The sequence below is a fragment of the Beauveria bassiana genome (assembly GCF_000280675.1).
Source record: "Beauveria bassiana ARSEF 2860 unplaced genomic scaffold BBA_S00017, whole genome shotgun sequence".
Lineage (NCBI taxonomy): Eukaryota > Fungi > Ascomycota > Sordariomycetes > Hypocreales > Cordycipitaceae > Beauveria > Beauveria bassiana.
The window spans coordinates 27,227-53,065 of NW_007930852.1; the positions used below are offsets into that span (position 1 = coordinate 27,227).

Consider the following 25,839-nt stretch of genomic DNA (forward strand, 5'->3'; position numbering starts at 1 on the left):
ATTGGCTGATAAGTCATTACTCTCACCAACTATCGCGACTATATTTTCAGCTTGCCGTACTCAGAAGCTACCAATAGCAAACGACGACCATGTCTTCAAGTACACAGAAAAGCCTGCCCGAGACGCAAAACGCTTCCTCTTTCGTTGAGCTACATGTCTTCGGAAGCGGCCTGATGGAGGCTTCGGCATCACTCACAATTGACGGCCACCGCGGGACTACCAAATTCAACTCCTGGAGGTCTTTAGTCATACACAAGTCATCAAATATACATCTTTGGTTTGACATGGGGGTTTCTCATGTAAGTGTCTATCTGGAATTCGAGCAATCTCATACTAAAGCAATTACAAGGATCTCTCTCAGTACCCTCCTGAAATCCAAAGGAACCAGCATTGCGTTTTCAAGGTGCAACCAGCGCCAAATACAATTCTCGAAGACGCAAAATCGGTTGGTGTGGATCCAAAGACTGTACAGTATCTTATACCAAGGTATGCAATAGTCGAAAGCTATTTCCTACCTAGCTAATTGTATCGTGTCCCCCCATAGCCACGCCCACTGGGATCACGTCTACCCGATGGGATCCTCGTTTCCAAACGCAAAGTTCCTCTGTGGCCCTGGAACCCTAAAGGCAGCTGCAAAGTCGTGGCCAGATTATCCTGACAGCTTCTTTGACGGTCGCATATGGAACCCAGAGAAAGCAGAGCTTCCCATTGAGGAAATTCCAACAGCAAAGGAGGCGCCCGCAAAATGGTGTCGAATCGGGCCTTTTGAGAATGGTTACGATTTCTTTGGGGATGGGAGTTTCTGGCTGGTGCAGGCTCCAGGTCATTTCCCAGGTAACTTGGCTGCGCTTGCTAGGACGAAGAATAGAAACGGGGAAAGGCGATGGGTTGTATTGGGCGGTGATTGCATGCATTGCTACGATCTCGTCCACTACCCTGAAGCCCCCTTTGGGAAGGGTATTAGTGTGACAGAGTCAGGCACCCTTCATGAAGACGAGCCGGCTGCTCGAGAGACAATCCGCAAGATTGCGTCATTGAGGAAGGCTTACGATGGTGAGCTCTTCGTGTGGCCTGCTCATGTTGACTGTCTGGAGGGTGTTTGGGAATTCGATGTCTAAAGGCATATATACCCCATCTTCTTGATGCCCTGAAAAAATTTAAGCTGCCAGTATAGATAGTGTTATTTATTCTCGATCCTTGATCCCTTCAGTTCTGGAACCCTCAAGACATTCGTGAAAGGAACAAATGACCGAACGATGACTCTGCTGTGAGACATGGGATCGGTCACCGTTGGCTGTTCTGAGGTCACCACCACTTGTATCTCACCGAGTGAGGAGAATCGTGCTCCAAGTTTATTACCAACGATAGCAGAACTAAAGTGCTTATAGTAAGACTTTCTCATTTTATAAAGTAATAAAAGATGATACAAAATAATGATGTTTGATTTGAAAAGTTCATAATATGTACAGGAATTTGTAGTACTCAATAGCCCTTGTCCATTCGCCAAAACTCCAAATTAACATCGTAAATAGGGCGGTAAGACCATCCAAGCATTCCTATGTCATCCTCGAATAGATTATATACGCAAGAGATAAACAGTCACCTGAGGGGCACTTGTCGCACCTAGTCCAACAGCTCACTCAATTCACGCTTGGCGTTGCGCTGAATGCCACACTTGTCCAAGCAGGCGTCGATACCAAGCGCGATATTGTCAGGAAGAGCATGCCGAAAACTCTCAATGTCCTTGCCATTGAGCGTCTGCGCGCCGCCAAGCGTCGCGCCCACGACATCCGCGCGCAAGCTTAAAAAGTTTTGCGCAACCTGGCTGACGCCGGCGTCTGTATCCGGAAACGCCGCCACAAAGACGGCGTCTGTGCAGTCTGGGTTAAACTCCTGATGTATGGCGCCCTGCGGGAATACAGTCATTTGAAACGTGTTGAGCGTGTTTGCGACGGGCGGCGCGCCGTTTTCGAGGACAAAGTTGGTGACGAGGCGGCCCTGGACAACAATGTTGAGCTCGGTGGCGCGCGGGTGGACGTGGGCCGTGTTCATGCCGCAAGGGCCGAGAAAGGCGACGGTCATGGAGGCGCCGTTGGCGATGAGCGCGGGAAACGTCTTGGCGGTGGCGGCGATGGAGAGGCCGCCCCGGCCCTTGGCCTCGGAGCGGCTGGTGGCGTCGACGTCTTTAAAGTCAAAGACCCAGTCGCCGGGCTGGTCGAGCAGCTTGGCGCGGTCGACGGCCGTGGGCGCGGTGATGAGCTTGGTGATGAGGTCGGCGTTGCCGCCGCGCGTGTTGACTGGCACGATGGGCGGAATGACGGCGTCAATGTCGACGGCGCCGGCCTTGCTGCTGGGGGCAGCGAGGACGGCGCCGGCGAGGAACAGTGTGGACGCGGAAGTGAAGAGCATTATGGTGGGAGCCAGTTTTGGATTCAAATAGTGATAATAAAGCTTGCTAGCAGATTGCAGATCTGGTTCAGGGATGAGGAAACATTTCGTTTCGCGGGTTGGTTGGGGGGACAGACGCTTCGACTATATACACGAGTTGAAGGATTCAGACCTGGCCAGTGTTGACATTGCTCCGAAGTTGTGCTCACCAACCATGATATCCAGATCATACTTACAGCAACAGCCTTGCATGCACAGCCGATGATGAGTGATGTGGTGGTGGTCGGAATGTGTAGAATCCGCGTGGCTGTCGTGAGGTGTAAGTGGCCCACGGGCGGAATTGGCCTGGAAGAGTGGAAACAGCCGTCAATAAGGCCAAGTCGGAAACGCAGAAAATAGCCAAGAAACAACCTAGAACAAAACACATGAGCTAACGTTAGCTATACCCCCGTAGTGAGGGATCTGCAGTGATTGATCTGGCTCATCATCAGGCTGGAGGAGGGGTGTACATAAAGTGTGTGAGCTGGTGCTAGCCTCGAAATAGACACCGGGGAGGGTGTAGGCCATGCCAGGCTGCATTGCATCGCAGAGAACACTTATTTACCAAAATTATTATTATATTCGGTCTGTCACTGGCTATCAGAGTCTCTGGGCTATTTTTGGGAATATCTTGGACTGGTAAACAGATTGTTTCCCTGCCTTGATGTCGTGAGCGAGCCTTGTGGGTTGACGCTGGAGCTGCGGTGCAGCCCACAGGCTCACTGAGCAATAATCTCGGCGCCGTAATTTACAGCTGCGCCAGAGTCGGAGGCTAGTAGAATCGGCCAAGAGTCAGCATATAGCAGCAGCATGTGGAATCAACTTGTCAAATCTGCCCTGCCTATATCAGTAGCGACTCATCTGGTCTGCAGCGTTGCATTGCAGAAGCGCAGCCGTTGGGCAGCCAACGCCAAAAATAGACTGGCATGCTAAAATAGGCAGGGCTTATCAAGGGTTGCAAGGGTCAGCGGGAGCAGCTGTAGTTGAGGCTGTGCACTGTAGTCAACCCGGCTTCGAGCCATCCGAAATTGGTTCTTCCCTTGTTGTCTATTTTTCCAGCGCGTAATTAATTGATGGAGAGCGATAGAGCTAGCAGTCAGTGACGACGTAAAAATTTGCAACTGCGCGGCGTCTTCATTGTCGTGGTGTACTTGGCATCAGTGACTTGTAGTACAATATCTGTACTCTGACTCGCTATACACCTTGCGCTCCGTAGTCATTGCAAAAATTCGGGTTGTCTGGTAATCAACTACCAGTAATGCTTTCAAAAAAAAAATACAATGTTCTTGTTCCCCCATCAAATGCGTCGCTTGAGCAATCAACCCGCCACCAACAGGGGGAAACGGCACCTCAACTATGGCGACTCAACAATGGAGAGCTACAGAACCACGACCACCATAATGCTAGACAGAGACACGAAATGCACCGATTGACTCAATCGACTTCTCAAGTCAATTTCACCGGCAGTTATACATATCGCGATCCTGCTTAGTGTTGGGGCTGGTCATTTCCGGGCTCAATTTCGATATCGGTCATCCATATTGTTTGAGCTCTATTATGTTACTGAAAATGCTTTGTGCACTTGCTGTCTCTGTATCATAAGCAAGTAGATCATCCTGGGGTAGTGCGTTCATGGGCAGTGAGTTTTGCAGCACTGCGAACACTACATATCGTACAGATCACACTATCTCGCATTGACCCACTAAAGACAGCGTACTACTCATAGTGACAAATAAGCGACAGAACTAGCATCGGATCCCGTGGTCTAGTTGGTCATGGCATCTCGTTAACACCGAGAAGGTCCCCGGTTCAAGCCCGGGCGGGATCACACTTTTTTGCCTCATTTTTGTTCCCCGCACGATCTTTGTGTTGCTAGACTTCGTCTAGCAAGACTACGTAAATTTCACGCCAATCCCTGATCTGCAACGTGTCGCACATCAGAGCCGCCATGCTTTTACTTGTACAGGAGCCGTCGATATATGCCGCGAGCAATAGTTCATCTAGAATACTTGACAACAACTTTCGGGACATGATCGTTGAAGACGTACTGTTACGTACTGTAAAGGTAAATAAAGCTTGAGCGCAATGGTAAGAGGTAATAGTGTTCATGGTTCAGGCAAGTTATCGAGTAGACATGCACTTGTAAAGACCTTTGAGTGTAGATTGCTATAAAGATGGATGAGAGCAGAATGACTACCTATTTCAAAAGTAGACCAAGCGTTTTTTACCCCGCCTCCAACCTTGTGCTTCCGCTGCCAAGGAGTTTCTACCCCAATAGCGTCATTGTCGCCACTTTCCACCACAGCCAAGCCTAGATGGAGGGGACATGGAAGAGGTTGCAATATTGGCAGTAAACTGGAGAAAAAAATTAAACACACGCATTAGAGACACTCTGAGAGGAAATGAATAAAAAGGAGACGGGGCAGCTTCTTCCTCGCGCATCTTGCTGTGGAAAACAAGCTCTCTTTGCTAGCGCGTTGAACTCTAGCTCATGACCATGTCCGCAGCCATGGCGCCAGGAGTCGCCGAAAATTATGAAATAAATGCCGATATGGGTGAGGGATTCGGTCAATGGAAAATGGTAACTTGACGTCTCCGGATCCATCCCCTGCTGCCTAGCCCAGCTTCCGACGCACCGCTGACCTTGTAACAGGGCCCTGACGAGGAGCTCATGCCGCTGATTGACGCTGCCAACATTGCCTGCGGCTTTCACGCCGGCGACCCCTCCATCATGCTCAAGACCATCCGTCTCTGCAAGCTCCATGGCGTCAAAGCCGGCGCCCACCCGGGCCTACCCGACCTCGTCGGTTTCGGCCGCCGCCGTATGGAGGTCTCCCCGGCCGACGTGCACGCCCTGGTCCTCTACCAGGTCGGCGCTCTCCAGGCCATGCTTGCCTCTGAAGGCGTTGCCCTCGCCCACGTCAAGCCACATGGAGAGCTGTTTTTCTACATGCAGCGCGACGCCGCGATAATGCGCGCGGTGCTCGAGGCGTGTAGGACGTTTGGAGTGCCGGTGTATGGATGCGAGAACGAAGAGCAGAGGAGCATGTGCGAGGAGCTGGGACTGCAGTTTCAGGGAGAGGTGTATGTGGATATTGATTACTCAAAGGAGGGGAAATTGGTGCCTAGGGCGCAGTCGAGGGCGGTGACGCCGGAGATGTGTGGTGAGAGAGCGGTGGAGGCGGCAAGGACGGGCACTTGGAATAACGGGGAGGTGGATTTGGGGGTGAAGGGGAGGATCTTTAGTATTTGTATACATTCGGATGTACCAGGGGTTTTGGATAATGCAAAGGCGGTGCGTAGGGCGGTGGATGAGGTGAATCAGGCGAGGTTGGGGTAGATGCATTCGAGCCACCACGGAAAAATTAGAAGAAGAAAGTCTTGGGCAGATTTTTCTTCGCAAGCAATGGGTTGTTGAAGACTTTCCCTTTGGTCATGTATTTCGTTGCAAAAGGCATGAGTTGTGCACCAAGCAGTTTTGTGTAAACACGACTCACTTACAGCCTCCGCAGCCGACGTCACACACCAGCAGCAGCGAGATGTTTGAGCAACTCCTACCTTCGAAACATGTCGTCAAGTATCCGTATGCCGTAATTGCTTGGAGAAGAGGAGGAATATCACTGCAACATGCGGATAGAGGCCGACATCCACAAACGACTGGGTGACTGCCCACACATACCTCAGCTGATGAGGTGAGAGCCCGATTCGTGCTGTCTGACCTTGTAATTCATGAACAATGAGGATTTGGGAACTGAAATGCGGGAGACATCAGGTATTTCTGAAGAGGTGCGACGGCGCCGGGGGTTGCAGGTATCTCGGGGACTCGCTACACTTCAATGCACTGGACGTTGTCCACTATGACATGAACCCGCACAAATTCTTTACTCAACCGGGACCTCGATCTACACATTGCCGACTTTGCGTGTAGTGCGATGGCCAGTACGGAGCACAAGGTAGCGCCCGGGGCAAATATTCTTGCCACCAGGCTTGGGTTTGGGAGTGGCCGGCAGAAAAGACGGACGACGTGTTTGGCCTGGGCCGTATTATCTACTTCATCATGGTCAGAGAAGAGCCGTATTCCGGAAAGACGGAGGAAGAAGCGAAGGAGAACTTATGGCACTTTTGATGTAAAGAAGCCTTCATCTCAAATTAAATTTCCAAAGTGTCAAGGTTTCAAAGCGAGAGCATCTCGCTTCTGTCGCTGTTTGACGGATGACTAGACATGTCCTCGGCCGGCCAAAGACAGGTGCCAATGCAGGAGTAGCCGGCAGCCCGCCGAAAACAAAAGGTAGCCGATTCAGAGAAACCTGCATGCTAATGTGGAAGTTATGTTCAGTTATCGTGTACAAGTAATGGATAGTGTCAAAGTTGAAGCTGTAGGTGAGGTGGTAGACTATTCAGTGACCAAGTGTGCAGGATACCACGATGAAATGTTCCCAGCTTTCTATACATTTTTTTTATTCTTTTTTTTTTTCATCTATTATAGTTTATAGGATTAATCTTTCACGTCTGCTACGTGCAAGTCTATTATTCCAGGCATGTAAATACCCTTGGACAGTGACTACCTAGAATAGTTTCTACCCCAATTCCGTGGAGAATCATGGGGAAGTGGAGAAGCGGGGAATCCAAGTCAGGAATGCGGGGAAGTATTGAGACAATGCCGCGCTCCCCTACCGAAACATGCATCTGCGTCGCGGCATATATATAAATTCGGCACATCCTACAGAATATGGAGCGTTATTATTATTTTGTTGCATCTCCTCTTTCCCATCGTCAAGTATGGCTCCCGATAGCAGCAGCACTGAGCCGCTGCGGCACATCCGCAGGGTGCTAATCGCTAACAGAGGCGAAATTGCTGTCCGCTGCATCAAAGCCTGCAAGGAGCTTGGCGTACACTGTATTACCATATTTACCAATGCGGATACAACGTCGCTGCACGCAAAATTGGCAGACGAATCTGTCCTACTTCCCGGCGACAATGGCACCGGATACACTGACAGGTACGCCAAGCCCCCGGTCGGAGGTCTCACACTTTGCCGGGTTGCAAAATTCTCCGCTAACTAGTTCAAACAACAACAAAAAAGTGCTTCAATTCTCGAAATTTGCAAACGCGTGGGCGCGGACGCTGTTATCCCAGGGTACGGCTTCCTCAGCGAGAATGCCGAGTTTGCTGACGCCGTCACCGCCGCTGGTATCGTCTTTGTCGGACCGTCATCGGCATCCATTCGAGCCATGGGCCTGAAACACGAGGCGCGGGCCATTGCTGTGGCCGCCAACGTCCCCGTCATCCCCGGAACATCCCTTCTCGAGTCGGCTGATGATGCTTGCGTGGCGGCCCGCGCTCTAGGCTTCCCTGTCATGCTCAAGGCCACTGGCGGCGGTGGCGGCATGGGCCTGCAAGTTTGCCACACCGAGCAAGAAGTCACCGATGCATTCTCCGTAGTCAAGAGTCGCGGCAGCACTCTTTTCAAGAATAGCGGCGTGTTCCTGGAGAAATACTACCCCAGCTCCCGCCATGTCGAGGTGCAGGTTGCCGGCAACGGGGAAATTGTCGTGGCCTTTGGCGAGCGCGAGTGTTCGCTGCAGCGCAGACACCAAAAGGTCATTGAAGAGTGTCCGAGCCCGTTCGTCGAGCGCCACCCCGGTATGAGGGAGAAGATGTGCCAGGCGGCGACCAACTATGCCTCGCGGCTCAAGTACAAGAGTGTGGGCACGGTTGAGTTTCTCGTCGACGATGAGACAGCCGACTTTTTCTTCCTCGAGATGAACACTCGTCTGCAGGTTGAGCACGGCATCACGGAGCTGTGCTACGGAGTTGACCTAGTCCATCTTATGCTGCGGCAGGCCGACCATGAGCGGGCTGGTCGACTGGGCCTACACTCGGATGAGCTTCAGAGGCTTGTGAAGCTGGAACCGCACGGCTGGGCGATTGAAGGTCGTGTGTACGCCGAGGTGCCGCTGCGGAACTTTGCTCCGGCGCCGGGGGTCCTGCAGCATGTGGGATGGGCGGAAGGGGACGGTATCCGAGTTGACACATGGGTTAGCAGCGGGCAGAACGTCACCCCGTACTATGATCCTCTCATCGCCAAAATCATGGTTCACAGCCCGGACGGACGGTCGGCCGCGCAGGCAACGATGCTCAAGGCGCTGAACAATAGCGCACTGCAGGGTACGCAGACCAACATGGAATATCTCGCCAAGATTATAGCTTCTCCCATGTTTGTCAACGGCCAGACATTGACAAACTCGCTATCAAACTTTCACTTTGAGAGCTGCTCTCTGCAGGTGCTCGACCCAGGTGTCCTCACCACTCTGCAGGACTACCCGGGTCGCGTCAATGTCGGTCACGGCATTCCTCCCGGTGGACCAATGGATGATCTCAGCGCACGCGTCGCAAACATCCTAGTCGGTAATGAGCCCGGTGCGGAACTCTTCGAGATTACCCTGGTCGGACCGGAGCTGTTGTTCCACGAGGCCGCCGTGGTGGCAATCTGCGGCGCGGAATTGCTGGTTACCCTGGAGGAGCAGACACAGCCAATGTGGTCTCGGCTCATTGTAGGAAAAGGCCAAATATTAAAGCTCGGACGCGTGGGAAAGGATGGTACTCGCACATATCTTGCAGTCAAGGGCGGCTTCCCACAAGTAGCCGACTATCTAGGGTCCAAGTCAACAGCCCCAGAGCTCGGCATCGGTGGTGTTCAAGGCAGAAAGCTGCAAGCCCACGATATCCTCGCCCTCGACCCGCGGTCCGGGACCTGGGCAAAGCAGGCCTCTCCATTGTCGCTACCGAAAGAAGGTCTGCCCATCTTTGACTCTGACAGCGCAACAGTCATCCGCTGCATCGACGGCCCGTACGGATCAGAGGACATTCTCTCACCAAAAGGCCATACCACGCTGTACGAAGCCGAATGGTCCGTGAGCCACAACAGCAGTCGCAGCGGTGTGCGCCTGTCCGGTCCGCGACTGAAATGGGCGCGCACGTCAGGCGGCGGGGGCGGATCGCACCCGTCCAACGTCTTTGACTATGGGTATCCCAACGGCGGCGTCAACTTTACCGGCGAGTCGCCCATCATCTTTGCCCATGACCGGCCTGGGCTCGGTGGATTTGCGTGCCCGACGACGGTGTGTTCGGCAGAGATGTGGAAGGTCGGACAGCTGAAGACGGGGAATAAAGTACGCTTTCAGTCCATTTCGTTTGACGATGCCCTGCAGCTTTCAAAGAGCAAGGAGGGGTATCTACAAGCCATTAAAGCGTACTCAAACGGCGGCACTCGTACAATTCCTTCTCCGCATGTGGAAGTGGCCAAGGCACCAGCGTCATCAATCCTGCATCAAACACCGGCATCAGGCAGTCATCCTAGGGTGACATACCGTCAGGGCGGTGACACTGGCATCATTGTCGAGTACGGGGAGCAACTCCCAGATTTGAGGAACACTGCTTGTGTTTACCTTCTTCTACAAGGACTCTCCCGTGCTCAGCTCCCTGGCGTTCGCGGCGAACCCAACTTTGCCACGCTCACCGTGCACTTTAACCAGCAAAGTACGCCCAGGGAGAGTCTCTTGGCACGACTCATTCAGCTGGATAGAGAAGCCGGCGAGATCAGTGGCATTCAAATACCTGCAAGACAACTGAGGCTGCCGGTTTGTCTGGACCATTCTTCGTTTGCCGAGTCGAACCAGAGATACATGGAGAATATCCGGCCGACCGCGGCTTACATGCCAGACAATGTGGAGTATCTTCGGAAGAACAACGCTCTTGATAGCCGTCAGGACGTGTTTGATTCCATTCTCAAGGCCCCATGGCTGACCGTTGCCGTCGGCTTCTTCGTCGGGACGCCGATCCTATACCCGCTGGATCCGTGGCGCGTCATTACTGGCCAAAAGTACAACCCGACGCGTATTTATACACCGAGAGGTTCCATCGGTCTCGGTGGCTCACTGGCGGCCATCTATCCTGTCGCCGCGCCGGGAGGATACCAGCTCATGGGCCGCACGCTAGGCGGCTGGGACGCCGCAGGCAACCGTCCGGGCTTCTCGCCAGACAAGCCTTGGCTGTTTAATCAATTCGACCTCGTCAAGTTTCATCAGGTATCAGAAGAGGAATACACAAAAATTGAGCAAGATTTTGACGCTGGGCGATATGTGTTTGACATTGTTGAAACAACCATCAACATGGACCAGTACATTGCTCAGTTTGATGAAGCGGCGCGGGACCCCAAGTACCAGGAATGGAAGAGAAGAAAGGAGGTTGCCTCGAAGGAAATGGCCGAGCTGGAGGAGAAATTGTATGAAGAGTGGGTAGAAGCAAAGAGACTGGCGACAGCGGACGCGATCGAGCACGAGGGCGACGAGGAGTCGGAAAATGTGGCTCTCATCAAGTCGCCTGTGGATGCCAATGTCTGGAGGGTCCTTGTCAAGGAAGGTGATGAGATTCAAAAAGGACAGACTGTGGCGATATTGGAGGCTATGAAGATGGAGATTAACATCATTGCTGGGGACAAGGAGGCTGGCTTTGTGGTGGCGGGGATACCGCAGCCCCCAGGGAGCGTGGTAAGTCCGGGCAAGGTGATAATCAAGGCGAAGAGAAAGGCCCAAGGTATTTGTGCTGTAAAATCGAGTTTATGAAATATTTTGTAATTTTTTCCCGTCATGAAGTCTAGTATTGATTTCAATACTGGCGCCGTACTCGGTCCTAAGGCAGTGTCGGCCAACCGGAGAGTTGCAGCAACCAAAGAGATGAGCTGCGTGACAACTAGCTTGCATATTGCTCGGGAACCAACAAGCTAAAAATAAGTTATCAATGTAAAAACGTTGGATTCCGTCGGAATTAGATAAGATTTTTTAAACAACGGCCATCACGTGGCCTGCCCGTCCTGCCGGGTCACAGCCAAGAAAGATATCGACCCCCTCTTCCCCGATTACTGTTCCCCGGTTACTGACCTCGGGACGTTCGTCCCAAAGATGCAACACCAGCAGCAGCTTACCAGTGCATGCCGGCCAATTCCGTCACATCTTGGCTATCCAATCTCACCTAGCCAGTATCAATCACTTGCGCCATAGCCAAGTCATGGTCCAGCGTCGGTTAGAGTATTCCGCATAAATTTGGCCTCCAACAGCTGCGTGCGTTGCGCCCTCTGAAAAAAATATGGGCGGTCGGCCGCGAGTCCCCGTTGCGCCGTGCAAGTTTTGCAAGAGGGCATTTAAACGCCAGGAACATCTGGATCGACATTTACGGACGCGTAAGTCTCTCTGTTTGTCAGCCGGGCAAATGAGGCATTTGGCTGACTCAAATGATAAAGACACAAGGGAGCGGCCCTTTCAATGTGCTTGCGGTCGCATGTTCTCCAGGCAGTAAGTTCCGCAATGGCCCATCTCAAAATGCTGGGACATGTGTGAATAACCCATTTCGGATACTAAAAGGGACCTTCTCTCACGTCATTGTCGGCTCTCGAGCTGCAAATATGGCGCCAAAATCCCTTTACCACATCAAGACAGCAAGGATCATTCGCTACCTGTTTTTTCTACAGCATCTGCCTCATCTCTTTCGCCTCCCAGCTTGCCAGAGAATACCAATGATAGGGCATCTGCGCCAAGATTCGGTGTCGCTGCCGACGTGGCTCTTGCCGAGGATTCTCAACAGAATTGTGCCAGTCCTGCCACTGACGAACGGCTGCCACAAGCCCTGTCGTACCTTCCCGTGGACATGAGCCCCTCGGTTGAAGTGGATTGGGGCCTACATGCCATGCAAACGGAAGCTTTCAGTCTCGATGTTCTGCCCAACGAGGCAGAAGTGATTGACAACTACTTCATGGGCATATTTCATCCGACCAATGCAGACATGGATCCGTTGCTAAACACTACCAGTCTTACTACGGTGTCTGGAGCATTGCCGAGCACGGCAAGTCCGGATACAACGTCCTACGTGCAGACGAGGACGCCGGCTATCACAAATCGGAACTATGCGTCTTCTACGACTCCGTCGACTACTACTCCACAAACAGCCATGAGACAGAGCCCGAGCCGCATTCCAGGACCGCTGGACGCCATGGAGGATGTTGCCGCCGCGAATCCCTGGACCATCTCCTCATCCGCCTACGCGCGACTGCAGACCGAGGTCAACAAGTTCTCTCATGTCCTGCCAGCTCCATTCACCCTCCCCAGCCGGCCTAAACTATCGCGATTCATCGCCAGCTGGATGCGCGGCTACCACCCGCACCTGCCGTTCCTCCACATCCCCACTGCCAACATTGACACGATGAAGCCGATGCTGGTGCTCACCCTCGCCGCCACGGGCTCGTTTTACGGCTTCGAGCACACCGAGGGGTATCCCATGTACGTTCTCGCCAAGGCCATGATTACCAGCGAGTTGGAGAAACGCAGGGTCGGTGCCACACTTTGTCTACTCCACGGCCTCCCGCAGTATGCGGAGCTCCCCACCGACCACTCCGCGTCGCCCATCCGAGAGCCGGCGGCGACACACCACTCGTCACCGCAGCCTCCCGCGTTCGACGTCGAGCTCCTCCAGGCGTTGCTGGTGCTCATCATGACAATGTCCTGGCTGGACGCACCGTTTGCGCAGGAAGCGCTGGCGATGAGCAGCCAGCTGTCGACGCTCACGCGTGAGGCGCTGTCACAGGCACGGCTCGACGATGACGACGACGCGAACGGGGGAAGCTGGATAGACTGGGGCAAGGCGGAGGAGAGGAGGAGAAGCATCTTTGCGGCATACTTTACGCTCAACATCCAGACCATTTGCTTCAACGTGCCGCCGCAGCTAACCAACTCGGAGATGAAGCTGCTACTGCCGTGCTGCGAGGCAGAATTCCGAGCACCCAACGCCGACGCATGGAAGAACAGCGTCCTCAACACCAAACCCAACAACACCCGAAACCGAGATTACCAAGACTGCCTCGCGCAGCTCCTCGCCGGCAAGCCCCTCGAACCCGCCGCCGTCATCTCCGAATTTGGCAACTACCTGCTCGTGCAGAGCCTGCTGATGCAGATTTACCTCGAGCGCCAGGCCGTCTCGCCGCTCCTCGGCCCCTCACAGAACCTCCCCGCCGCCACCGTCGCCGTCTACGACCGGGCCCTCGCCGCCTGGCAGCAATCCTGCTGGGACCCGGCCATCGAGACGACCTCGCTCGACCCATCCACCTCAGCCCAGGGCCCCGTCGCCTTCAACGCCGCCGCCGTGCTGCGTCTCGCACACGTGCACCTCGGCGCCGGCCTGCAGGCCCACTGCGAGCTGCTAACGCGGGACCCGCGCGCCCTCGCCGAAGCCTTTTCGCCGGTGCGGAACCCGCTGCTCCTTGAATCCGCCGCCGCCCGGGCGGCGGCGGCGGCGCGAACAACAACAACAAAGACGGCAGTGCGGCATGCGGTCTGCGCGCTGCGGATCCCGGTGCGCGTGGGCATTGCGTTCGTGGCGCGCGGTCGGACGGGCCATTGGAGCGCGCAGCACGCGATTAGCAATTATGCGTGCGCGCTGCTTCTGACGCACTGGCTGGACAGCATGGCGAGGGTTGTTGCGGAGCATCATGGCGGCGACGACGACGACGGCGGCGGCGGGTTGGAGGCGGAGGAGAGGATGCTGCTGGGGGCGGTAGAGCGGCTGGTGGAGGAGACGCATCTGGAGTGCTCGCTGGGGCCGAAAGAGGATGGCGGCCGCCCGTGTCCGGGGAGGATGCGGCGGCTGAGCATTGCGGCGCTGAGGCTCTGGGCGCAGACGTGCAAGGGCATACAGGTGTATGAGATTGTGCACGTCGTGGGGGAGGCGCTCTCGATAGCGGCTGACTCGATCGAGAGGGGTTTGTAAGGTGGGGTATTCGAAATACTACTTCCCGGAAAAGGAAGAATGGCGCCAGGTTAATGATAGCGTGAATTGAAGCATGTTTATGCTGTTGGCTGCCCAGCCAGCCAGCTAGCTAGCTAGCTAGCTAGTATCCGTGAAGGGGGGGGGGAGTTTAGGAGAAGAGGCGACCAGTCGTCACTCCAAGTAACTTTTATTCAATACATTTAAACTTGCGGGGAAGTGGCTTGCGATGGGCCGCCATTACATGCTAGGCCCGATTCGTCGGCGTCACAGGCCGCATTCTGCTAGCCTCTTTTGCGTCAGTCTGTGCACGCGGTTGCTGATATTTGTTTGCATCAGAATCATACGAGCGCGATATGAGCTGTCATTCTGTTGAACCATGTTGGTAAGAGTTCTTGTACTAAATACCAATGACACTGTGAAAAGGAAAATGGCAGTGAGAAACAAAGAATCAAGGCTACAACCGAAAATGGTACAGAACATCATGCCACAGAAATCAACAGATAAGATGAAATGCCACGGAAAAAAAAAATATCGCTCCGATAAAAAATTTAACAAGAAAAAGCTGTGCCTCCAGTCTGTATTTATTGTCGGAAACATAAAAAGAAAAAAAAAATTAGGGCAACCTCGATCCCTCCAGCTTTGGGTATCACCACAAATAAAGTCACATTGTCGTCTGGTATCCATCAGCACCGTGTCGCTACAAGCAGGGCCAGTCGCTCTCCCTCTTTCAAATCCCGCAGTCATCTCGCGCTCGTCCTTGCGATGGAGAAGAAAACTGACCAATTTTTCAAAGAAGCCAAAAATACAAAGTTGTAAATGAAAGATATGGTATGTGAGGCCGTGAAAATACCGTAATCATACATGATAATCATTCAGAAGAATACAATGTAATGTCCATGCGCTTTTACACTGCATTGGACGAGACAGAATGAAGAGAAGCAGTTGCGACAACGGGGCGAATGTCAACAACGGCTGAGACTCCGCTAATCTCTGCCTTATAGTATCAACTGCTTTAGGTTGCGCTGTATTATCATGTCTTGCACCGAGCCCATGGTGATCTTGAGCAGATTGGTGTCGGTGGCGTTGGTAAAATGGCCGTAAATTTCCTTCTCAGGGTTACGACTCAAAGCCTTGAACTTTTCGAGAAAGTACTTGCTGGCAGCCTTGTAGTCGTCCGTCGGGCCGTGGTAGTCGGTGAAGCCGTACTTGCTAATGGGGCTGCGTGGTAGCTTTTCACGAAAGAGATCCATCTTGTTGAGAAATAAAATCATTGACGAGCGCGTGAACCAGTGCGAGTTGGCTATTGATTCCCAGAGCATCAGAGCCTCATTCATTTGGTTCTGTAGCAACGTGTTAGCTAGAAAGGGCCACCGTGGACGCAATACGCAATGCGCGCCGGGGGACGATTGGCGCCACTTACTCCGTCCTTGTCTTCTACCAGACACTGGTCGTAACCACTGATTGCGACTAGAAAAAGAAGGCAGTTGACGTTCTCGAAGCAGTGAATCCACTTCTTCCGCTCAGATCGTTGGCCGCCGACGTCAAACATGCGGTATGTTAGCTGACCAAGGTCGAAATCGGTTTCGGTGATGCCCGTGGTTCGTAATCTTGAGCGTAGGAGATCCTGGTCGTTGGGAACGTAGCCGTCGGCCCAAATCCGATCAATGTCTTCGACGAAGCTATCTGGGGTCAATTTCCGCGCGGATAAGTAAGATGGGTGGCATTACGGAATTTCACTTACTATGCAAGGTTGTCGTGGAGCGCATACTCATTGCCCTTGGCGATGGCCTTTTTCACGCCATTGTCTTGCCACAGACTTTTGATGGGCTCTAGGTATTCTTGGGGCGGTAGTTCTTCGGGGCTGATTTCGTGGTCGACAAGAATGCGGGCCATGTATTTCTGCAGCATTGTTAGCTGTCTGCGTGATGGCAGCTGCGTGCGCATGTGATGAGCTACTACGCGCGAGCTGAAGAATGCAGCATAAGATGTCACGCAGTAGCTTTCAGGTTACACCGAGCTGGGGTAGGAGCTTACCTCGTTGTCGGGATTGTCGAACTCGTAGTTGAGTTCCGACATGGCCTCGTTGATCGTGCGGAAGGACTGTACAATGTTGTTGAAGACGACGGGTTTCCAGTCGAGTCGCTCGCTCTTGCTGAAGCCTTGGGAGTATATGAGCTTCATTTGTTTCAGGATAGTTGATTTGCCCGATTCACCGGCGCCTAAAGGTAACACAGAGATTAGTCGCTGCAAGTCGTAGTAGGAGGGTTCCAAGAAGCTGGCAAGGATTGAGGACGGATTTCGACTCCACATGGCTCAGCAGTGTGCGACCCAAGCTGAAGCTGCAGCAGAACGAGGCAATAGCAGAATAGAAGAAGAAAACGAGAGAAAAAATGTTGGATAATTCTGTGGCGCCGGTAATTAACTCACCGAGAAGCAAAAGCTTGACCTCTTTGGCCATGCGGCGCTCATCCTGGCGGAGCACGCGATCGAGTTCGCGGGAGCGAGCCTCGCCGCTGTCGCTTTTGCGACTGCGGAAACACATCCCAGCGAAGCCTAGGGAAGAAGAGACTCGTCCACAGCCTAAACGGCTACAGGACCTATCGGAGGAGTCGGAAGGGGGCGCCAGTTTCGCGGATAGGCGGGCGGGCTTGGGTAGAGTCGATGCCCGCGGGGTCGAAGGAGCCGGACGAAGAAGCGGGAGAGGAAGGAAGGTATCAAGCGAGAAATGCGACGAGGTTGTGGGCGCTGATGTGGCAAATGCGAGGGCGTTGATGGGGTGCGATGGAGGTAGTGGAAACGCTGCAGTGGATTAAGATGAGGGTATCGTGGCGTAGAGCTTGAGAAAGAGAGGGCCAAGGCCGTCGACGGGCAGAGAGGCGCAATTCAGGGTGTTTGTGGCGCACGTCGAGGCAACGGGTAGAGAGACAGCGAAGAAGAGCTGTTTGACGGCAAAGCTGGGCGCAGTGTCTCGAGTTTGTTTGACTTTTGTCGCTCGGTTGGGAAGCTGACAGGAGCTGGGTAGTGGTGGTGGTGTTGATGAGCAAATGAATGAATTGAAAGCAAGACCGGGAGGTGGACAAAGCGAGACAGCCGATAAAAAAAGAACCAAAACGGGAAGAAGATGAAGAGGAGGGACAGAAAAAAGAAAACCCCAAAAGAAAAGAAAAGAGGGAAGCTGGTGTGTAGAAAGTGGACAGACGGGGTCGGCAAGGTTACGACTGCATACTCCCAAGCAATCCAAGTCCAAGAGCGATAAATACCTGCCTTGTCGTGTAAATTGACTTGGAATCTCCGAGTCTAGGCAGGTCGTTACTCTGTAACTACCTACCTATGTAATAATCCGTAATAATCAAGGACAAGCTGGTCTCCGTCTTGACTCTAGCGTGCTTGCGTGGGCAGAGGAGCGGGGACCGGGCAAGCAGAAGGTAGCATCGAGTGCCATGTAATGTACTCGGTACGTGCTTTTGATTACAGGCGGCGCTCCGTATGCACGACTTGAAAAAGAGCTTCGTAGGACAGAAGAACGTAGAATCCATCTAGTAGCTATTCTTCATTTTCGCCGCTCGAAAAAAGCACGAAAAAAAGGAGCAGACGCGGCCCATCTTCTGCCGCCTACAAACAGAGAGACACGCTGATGACAAGGACTCGAGGCCCGCCAAGTAGCAGCCGCAGTGGAAAGACAGGCCACGGCCCCTCCACTAGGTATTTCCCCATCTACGCCAGATTAAAAATCCAAGGGAAAACTGTGAGAGTGGGTTAATTTAATGTAATTATGTCGGCCAATGAAAACCCCACCGACCAGCGGGCAAGGCCCTGTAATCACTGCAACGCCCAGAAGTTCGACTACCTTATAATCTGAGGTATACAATAATCTGAGCAACCCAACGGAGCATTTATTGCATATACGCCGTATCACAAGCAGCTGATATTTACCAATAACAACCTGTTGCGCGACCATTTACTTGTATCGTTTAAAACATGCAACATCGCGCATTTCATCCATCATTTATCCATCAAGAGATTCCCTTCATGCAGCCCGCAACTCAAAATCCAGTTGCCCACGTCGCGAGTCAATGCGTCGGCAACGAACCGTCCATGCCGTCTCCTGCCACCTGCATCCAGCTGCCACTACTGCAGTGCTAATTCATCCTCTCTGTCCGCTAACCATCGGCCATTTTACCAAAACGTCTACACGGGACGACTTTCACAAAGCAGCCCCCCCTTGGTCACTATTACCCGGCATGCGAGCCGCATCGGGGTGTGTTGTGCTGCCGGACAAAGAGGGGTTGCCCGCTTCGTGATGTGCACTCTCAACAAACCGCCTTGCCGCCTCGCTTCGTTGCAGCCATCTCTCGACTCGTGATTGCCCACCTTGCATAATAATGCAGCCTTGCATATGCAAGTTCGGCTTGTGCTAAACCAACCGCCTTCCAGAATCCTGCTCGACCGCTACAGCGCCCTTTGTCCTCAGCCCTGCCACAAGCCCCAAATTCTGGCTCCGCATCTACGCCACTCTGCTTTCTACTAACTAGTCAATTACCCGTATTGACTACCAGTAATTGGTGAGTTATGGCTAATACCCAGGTTTGCCAAGCGAATCTCCTACGAATCTCTTAGATCACCCTGCGTTGCCTCGTCTGCTTTCACTCTCCGATTCGCGACTTCGTACCTGGTAGAAAAATTCGATAGACTCCAGTGATGCTCTCCACTCTGACTACCACCTCCCAGTCATCGAGCACGGGTCTTCGCTATATAAGTTTCATGCGATATAAGTCTTGTCGCTGTCCAGAGCCAGTCAACAGTCAAGCCCAACTTTTGTTCACAATTGACAAGGTAGCATCACTGTCAGCTCTGCAGGCAACTACATACTCCGTAGCAGCTGTAACAGTAGAGTCGTGCTGTGCCCTTTGCCATCTCCACCTGCGGCTATGCCTTTTTCTTCCATGCTCACGCACAGCTGCATGGCAACTGCCGCTTTTAACAAAAGCATCGTCATGAACCCTCATATAATTACAAGGAATGGACACAGCCCCTGATAAATTGTCTGACTGTATCTGCTCTTCCCTCCATTTTCCAGCCAATATGCACAACGCAGGGCCCCGCCTCTTGCAATCACCGATTCCGGCACTCGCCCGCCTGTTCACCACTATGACTATGAGTCTACAGGGGTGGATTTCTTGCAGCGGCACCAGTCGATGATGAATTCACCAGATGTCCAAGCTCATCAGGCCTGTAGGTATACGTGGGCCTGCCTGCCACCAGCCACCGCATACTGGGTAATTATTACAGCAATTTCCACTCTGAGCGCCATTTGAACTCGCTCGCTGTTGATTCCTCGGGACGTCAGGGCCCAGCTGCTCCAAGTCGTCACTGGCGCCAGGGTACATAACCGCTGCAGCCCTAGATCAGGGTCCAATGCCGCACGTCTTAATTTAAACATGTCGCGAACCTTCAAGACAGGGCGCCTCGAGGCTGGCTGCATACGGTGATACTCAGGACTAGTTACTCATTGCCGTCATTCTCGGAGCGCCCGTCTTCTTTCTGGCTGCATATCTGACTACACACGGCCCAGAGAGGCACACTTGTCCCACACCTGACGATCCTGTCTGCGGCTCTATGTAATTAAAGAAAAGAGAGTCAAGTCCGAGGCCGTCATTATGATTTCTTTTGTTTCCCGAGCCAATCTCCAGTCGACCTTGGAACTCGAGGTCGCACAGGTCATTGAGGACGCTAAGACGGCAAGGTGTGGCACTTGTGGAGTCAGCCCATCATATGCTGGTTCGAGGAAACATGGCAACATGGACTGTAATCCATAGCGCTGAACTTGTTGTCTGTGCATGACTGATCTGGTCCCCGAGGCCCCTATCCTGGTATTGATGTCTTGCTTCCTGACATGCTTTGCAAGGGGAAGAGCTGTACAAGTTACGGATACGCTCCTTGGCATCGTCCTTCGGCAGGCACACATCGAGTGTTTCCACCGTACCAATACCCCTTCTGCGGCATGCTACTACTGCAGTGGCACCGACCGGATTCGATGATCCTCAGATCTGACAAACAGGCCACCCTCTATGGGTCTGCTCCTTATCACGTCACTCCTTGAGCCACACTGCCAGTCTGGCCATGTTTCAAAGGACGCGTTGCCTCTTTGCAAAGTCGTTCATGTGTGACGAAATCGTCGAAAAGTTGTCCTATCTACGCTCCACATAACAGTCTTCTTATACTACCAACGACTTGTTCACTGACTGCTTAATATTATTAGGCAAAAAAGTGGCTGTGATTAGCGTTTCCACATTCACTTTCCCCGCCACTAGAAACGGGTAGTTAGTATGTCGAATTGTTGTTCCAGGCATTGGCAACCCTTCCGGAAACGGGGAGCCAAGAGGGCGAAGCCATATCGCGGCATTCAAGCTGGCTACAGACTTGGTTCCCTGGCCTCATAACGGTCAGGGGCCGGCGATCGACGCTATTTGAAGATGCCCGAGTCACAAGGTAATCTGGTGCCGTCTCCGTGGGCTTCAATTGCAAGGTGGGGGAGTTGACCCCTATTTCCAAGTCCCTTGAAAATGATGACGGGCTACGCACACAAGCGCGTCCGAGCCCGATCATAGCCGCTAGCTTCCGTCCGTCGCCAGGTACCTTGCACATCACAGACGGGCCCTTTTCTTGCTTGACAATACTTGTCAGGCTAGCGTCATCCGCGTCTTGTTAAAAGCAAGACCTATTAAACTCCAAAAGGAGCGGCTCTAGCATCTGAAGAACTGGGTGTTCCGCCTGCGGCCAAACATATAACGATTTTTCGCGTGCTGTACCCATGTATGCAGAAGCTAATAGGGGATGCCGACTGTCTTGAGGCGGGCAAGCACCTATGCCGAAGGGTATCGATAGACGAAGCTTGGCAATGGTGTCCTAGTGTCCTATCTCCAGCTCGGACGAAGCAAGCAACTGTCTCTGGTTCATCACACCGTCGTATTGAGAGCTACGATGGAAAGCATCAACAACATTGAACGTTGACGGTCACAACAGAGTACTCGTCGATGGCAAGCTTGATGCCTCATTCGTACAAGCATTGATTGCAAGTCGAATCCCGTCCTCCTCCCTAATTGATGTCCGACCGACAAATTAATTGCCTTTGTGCAAGTCGTGCACCTCAACTATCTACCTACCTGCATTTCAGCTTGGCCTGGCAGCGGCCTGAAAACCACGAGGTGCATATGCACCGGCCAAAGTAGGACGATTTGTGCCACTCAAAAGCATACTTAAGATATAACTCGGTTGGCAAGACAATGAAGGCAGTGCGAATGAAGCAGTCGCATCTTTTCTCCTCGCATGAGGCTGGTTAATCATACGTGGCTAGGCGTATGTTGCGCTTAGCCATGCCGCGCGGTCTGCTCTATGGACGACATAGTGTAAGCTCATGCGCAATGGATTGCTCAAGCGTTGATTCATCTGATGTTACTGCCTTGTACAATGGCACAACATAACTAGTATGGTAGAGGGTCGGGCGGTCGGGTGCCGCCCCAGAGTGCAATAAAGCAGGACTGAACTGTAAGGGAAAGGGAAAGGGACCTTGAGGGTCAAGACACGACCGACAATGAGAGGTTGCCTCTGCCGTGCATTCGAAAGATACGCCCTTCAGCATAAATCTCTGGAAATTTCCTCTTCTGGGCATTACTCGTCACACCGTCCGCGGGCTCCCGTGCTTGTTGAATGTGTGCCCCGCCATATGACGGCGGTCCCAAATTTTCTCTCTGCCCGCGACTCAATTTTTTTTTTCGCTACCCCGCCAAACGGCGATTGGGCATTCATTGACTTGCACCACTGCATGAGGAAAACTTTTGCGCCTCGACTTTTGGCGCGCCATTTCTGGTTTCCTGTTCCTTCATCATCACGTTTCAACTTATACTCATCACGTCTGCATTGGTCCTGCCCGGCCCTCATACACACATACAAAATGTCCGAGATTACTCACCCTACCATCAAGGGTATGTTTACTGCTCACAAGCTGGAAAATAATGAAGTCGTTGCTGCCCCGCTGCTGTTGCCCCTCCTCGTTCGGACGAAAGAGGGGGAGCTTGAAGCCATCGCAATTGCTCAAGAAAAAAAAAAGGAAAAACAGCTATCGCGATTGATTGTCCCATCGCTAACGTAGACAGATGGCTGGTTTCGCGAAATTTCCAACATGTGGCCCGGCCAGGCCATGACCCTCAAGGTCGAAAAGGTCCTGCACCACGAAAAGTCCAAGTACCAAGACGTGCTCGTCTTCAAGTCGACCGACTACGGCCATGTACTCGTCCTCGACAACGTCATTCAGTGCACTGAGCGCGACGAGTTCTCTTACCAGGAGATGATTGCCCACCTGGCCCTGAACTCGCACCCCAACCCCAAGAAGGTGCTCGTCATTGGCGGCGGCGACGGCGGCGTGCTCCGCGAGGTTGTCAAGCACGACTGCGTTGAGGAGGCCATTCTCTGCGACATTGACGAGGTACGTCTCATCTACCACCCACGTCTCTCATCACGGCGATGCTGACACTCGAGTCAATCAGGCTGTCCCCCGCGTCTCCAAGCAGTTCCTGCCCGAGATGGCCACTGGCCTCACCCACGCCAAGAGCACCGTCCACATCGGCGACGGCTTCAAATTCCTCAACGATTACAAGAACACCTTCGATGTCATCATTACTGACTCTTCCGACCCCGAGGGTCCCGCCGAGAGCCTCTTCCAGAAGCCCTACTTCCAGCTCCTCCACGACGCTCTCCGCGACGGCGGCGTCATTTCTACCCAAGGTTGTATGTCTCATTTTTCTCAACGGAAGAGTCGAGGTGCGCTTGCTTGATGATGGACAGGGGCGCCAGTAGCGAGCCAATCTCTTCTTCAGAGAACTCGTCTCTTGCCAATCGCTGCTATCGGGCTTCTCCGCCCCGTTGCTGCGCTCCTTTGCTCCTAGAGTAGTCCGCCCATGAGCCAGTGCTCGATTTCTTCCGGACTCCAAGTGCCGCTCGGTAGTGCCGGCGTGGCAGGGGTTCCCTATTTTCTTAGAAAGCTGCCATGTCTGATTTCGTATGCTCACTGTTTACTTTGGCCGTCGCTAACATGCCTCTCTCTCACAGCCGAGAACCAGTGGCTCCACCTCTCCCTCATCACCCAGCTCAAGAAGGACTGCAAGGAAATCTTCCCCGTCGTCGAGTACGCCTACACCACCATCCCGACCTACCCCTCGGGCCAGATTGGCTTCATGGTCTGCAGCAAGGACGCCTCGCGCGACGTCAAGGTGCCCGTCCGCACTTGGACCCCCGCCGAAGAGGAGGAAAAGTGCCGCTACTACAATGCCGAGATTCACAAGGCCAGCTTTGTCCTGCCCAACTTCGCCAAGAAGGCCCTTCAATAACTGTGGTCTGTCGGCAGTGGGGTCGGAATCGGTGAAAATAATGTGGTGAACGATATACCATCAGAATTGATATGGATTGCTTGATATATATGACATGTAGACATGAAGCAAGATATAACATGATACAAAATTGTCCTGTCGTTCCCGTGCTTTTGAGGCTATTTGAATTACAGTGAACCTATACCATGTTTTGGTGTGGCATCTACATTGTGCGTGTTGTTGGATATCTACTGCTTCCCCTGTGCTACGTCGGGATACACGTCAAACCGTCGTTGCGTGCGCAGGGGGATGTTCCTCCGCGCCTCCTCAATCTCGTCGCTCACCAGCTCGGCACTCACCACCGTCTCGTCCTCGTGCGCCTCGGCCAGCACCTTGGCCATGGGGCTCACGATCATGGAGTGACCCCAGGCGTGGTAACTGGCGTCCATGTCGCGCGCGGGGCTACACATGACCACGTACAACTGGTTGTCCACGGCGCGAGCGCGCGCCAGCAGCTCCCAGTGCAGCGGGCCCGTCGTCAAGTTGAAGGCGCCCGGGTAGATGAGCGCAAACGCGCCCTTGCGCGCCGCGACGGTCGCCAGCTCCGGGAAGCGCACGTCGTAGCAGATGGCGACGGCGATGGTACCGTACCCCGGCAGCTCCACGAGGGTGAGGCGGTCGCCGGCGGTGAGCACCTCGGATTCCTTGAACGTAATCTTGCCCGGAATGTCAATGTCAAAGAGGTGCACCTTGCGGTGCGTCGCGAGCAGCGCGCCGTCGGGCCCAAAGACGAGACTCGTGTTGTAGTGGCGGCCGGTCGCGGGGTCGAGCTCGGGGATGGAGCCGCCGACGAGGCACACGCGGTTGTCGCGGGCCATGGCGGCGAGGGCGTGAAACGACGGGGCCTGCGAGGGCGGCGGCGGCGAGGGCTGCAGCACCTCGGCGTAGGCGGGGAAGAAGCCGGTGCCGTAGGGCGAGTTGAAGCACTCGGGGAGCACGACAATCTGGGCGCCGGTGGACGTCGCGGCACGGGCGACCTGGGTCGCGGCGCGGTCGAGGTTGGCGGCCTTGTCGGGGCCCGAGGACAGCTGCACGCAGGCGACGGTGACGCGGGGCGTCTTGAGCACGGGGCTGGACGTGTACGAGGCGGCCATGGCGCGGGCGGTCGATGACGAAAAGACCCGGGGAAGAGGAAAGCGGTGATGGTGGTGAGGACGAGGGGCAACAGGGATACAGCGGCGGGCGCCGGAGGGGAGCAGGCTGGGCTTGGACGCGATGCAGCGCAGGACAGCTCTGCTCATGCTCAGGATTTTTAGAGTTGCGAGAGGATCGATGGCGTGACGAGGGGCACTATTTTGTTGTTGGGGTCGCGGGGGTTGAGAGAGAGGGGGAGACGCTGTGGAGAGGGAAAATGCGGAGGTTGAGTTCCGGTCGGAGCTCGGAGAGGTTGAAGATGTGGGGTCGGCGAAGTAGAGGCGAAATCGGCGGCGAACACCCCGTGGCGCGCCTGGAAGTGTGGTTGGGGTCAGAGTAAGACAAGATATTAGTCCAATCTAGATAGCTGTCAAAATTTATCGATAAGCCGCTTGAGAGATTGTGAGTAAGATGAAAGCATGCGCAATGAAAGTATAGTTGGCAGGAAAGCATATAATTATCATTGGCTGATGCCGGGCGACTAGAAAGCTCGGAAGAGGTAACGCTACGGGCGGAATCTATACGGAAGAGAAACCCCAGAGACTAGTGTGACTGGTACGTAAATAGTGGTCTGTTCACTGTGGAATTAAAGTCGGGATCGGAACAGGCTTGGCCAAGTCATCACTCATCACATGGACGGATGACCGACGCAAGCGCAAAGTTGCGCCAGCAACTCATCATATTGTTCGCCGTAAAACAGTATGTAATCATTCTCACGTCACCAACGGCAAGCTTGCAGCGGGGGATGCCAACGTCTGTGCTGTACGCCAACCAACTAGCTCCCGCTACCCGCCCGTTTCTCTCCAGCCTTATTATAGTTGCCATTTGGCGACGAAGGCGCCATGTTGGTTCGTTTCGATGCAGTTACTGGACCAAGCGAGCAATGCAGCACCCCCCCACCTCCCTCCCCTCCTAAACTGACAGAGTCTGCGCTGCATGACGACTGCAAACTGAAACTGTAAACGCACATGTGGGACAAGAGCTTACCCGAGAATTCATGGACAAGCTCAAGCTTCGGCCGAGGAAGCTTGGTTTAACCCC

At 53.6% G+C, this 25,839-nt stretch overlaps 7 protein-coding genes across 7 annotated transcripts; 4 read left to right on the forward strand and 3 right to left on the reverse strand.

Annotated features, from left to right (window-relative positions):
• Positions 1-89: 89 nt before the first annotated feature.
• Positions 90-1,118, forward strand: BBA_06031 (metallo-beta-lactamase superfamily protein; the record flags this gene model as incomplete). The annotated part of the gene is made up of 3 exons (XM_008601128.1): positions 90-299; positions 350-486; positions 545-1,118. 3 exons carry the CDS (start codon positions 90-92, stop codon positions 1,116-1,118), a joined length of 921 nt encoding a protein of 306 aa, XP_008599350.1.
• A 505-nt stretch (positions 1,119-1,623) lies between these two features.
• BBA_06032 (spherulin-1A) lies at positions 1,624-2,409 on the reverse strand (the record flags this gene model as incomplete). The annotated part of the gene is made up of 1 exon (XM_008601129.1): positions 1,624-2,409. One exon carries the CDS (start codon positions 2,407-2,409, stop codon positions 1,624-1,626), a length of 786 nt encoding a protein of 261 aa, XP_008599351.1.
• Positions 2,410-4,924: 2,515 nt separating this feature from the next.
• Positions 4,925-5,767, forward strand: BBA_06033 (LamB/YcsF family protein; the record flags this gene model as incomplete). The annotated part of the gene is made up of 2 exons (XM_008601130.1): positions 4,925-5,008; positions 5,081-5,767. 2 exons carry the CDS (start codon positions 4,925-4,927, stop codon positions 5,765-5,767), a joined length of 771 nt encoding a protein of 256 aa, XP_008599352.1.
• A 1,439-nt stretch (positions 5,768-7,206) lies between these two features.
• On the forward strand, positions 7,207-14,242 carry BBA_06034 (urea carboxylase; the record flags this gene model as incomplete). The annotated part of the gene is made up of 5 exons (XM_008601131.1): positions 7,207-7,427; positions 7,512-10,977; positions 11,544-11,666; positions 11,727-11,778; positions 11,955-14,242. The coding sequence occupies 5 exons, from the start codon at positions 7,207-7,209 to the stop codon at positions 14,240-14,242; spliced, it is 6,150 nt and encodes a 2,049-aa protein (XP_008599353.1).
• Positions 14,243-15,237: 995 nt separating this feature from the next.
• Positions 15,238-16,784, reverse strand: BBA_06035 (G protein alpha subunit; the record flags this gene model as incomplete). The annotated part of the gene is made up of 5 exons (XM_008601132.1): positions 15,238-15,582; positions 15,663-15,921; positions 15,984-16,141; positions 16,277-16,461; positions 16,670-16,784. The coding sequence occupies 5 exons, from the start codon at positions 16,782-16,784 to the stop codon at positions 15,238-15,240; spliced, it is 1,062 nt and encodes a 353-aa protein (XP_008599354.1).
• A 5,409-nt stretch (positions 16,785-22,193) lies between these two features.
• BBA_06036 (spermidine synthase) lies at positions 22,194-23,625 on the forward strand (the record flags this gene model as incomplete). The annotated part of the gene is made up of 4 exons (XM_008601133.1): positions 22,194-22,224; positions 22,396-22,724; positions 22,786-23,026; positions 23,348-23,625. The coding sequence occupies 4 exons, from the start codon at positions 22,194-22,196 to the stop codon at positions 23,623-23,625; spliced, it is 879 nt and encodes a 292-aa protein (XP_008599355.1).
• Positions 23,626-23,852: 227 nt separating this feature from the next.
• BBA_06037 (carbon-nitrogen hydrolase) lies at positions 23,853-24,905 on the reverse strand (the record flags this gene model as incomplete). Its single annotated transcript, XM_008601134.1, has 1 exon — positions 23,853-24,905. One exon carries the CDS (start codon positions 24,903-24,905, stop codon positions 23,853-23,855), a length of 1,053 nt encoding a protein of 350 aa, XP_008599356.1.
• Between the last annotated feature and the right edge of the window lie 934 nt (positions 24,906-25,839).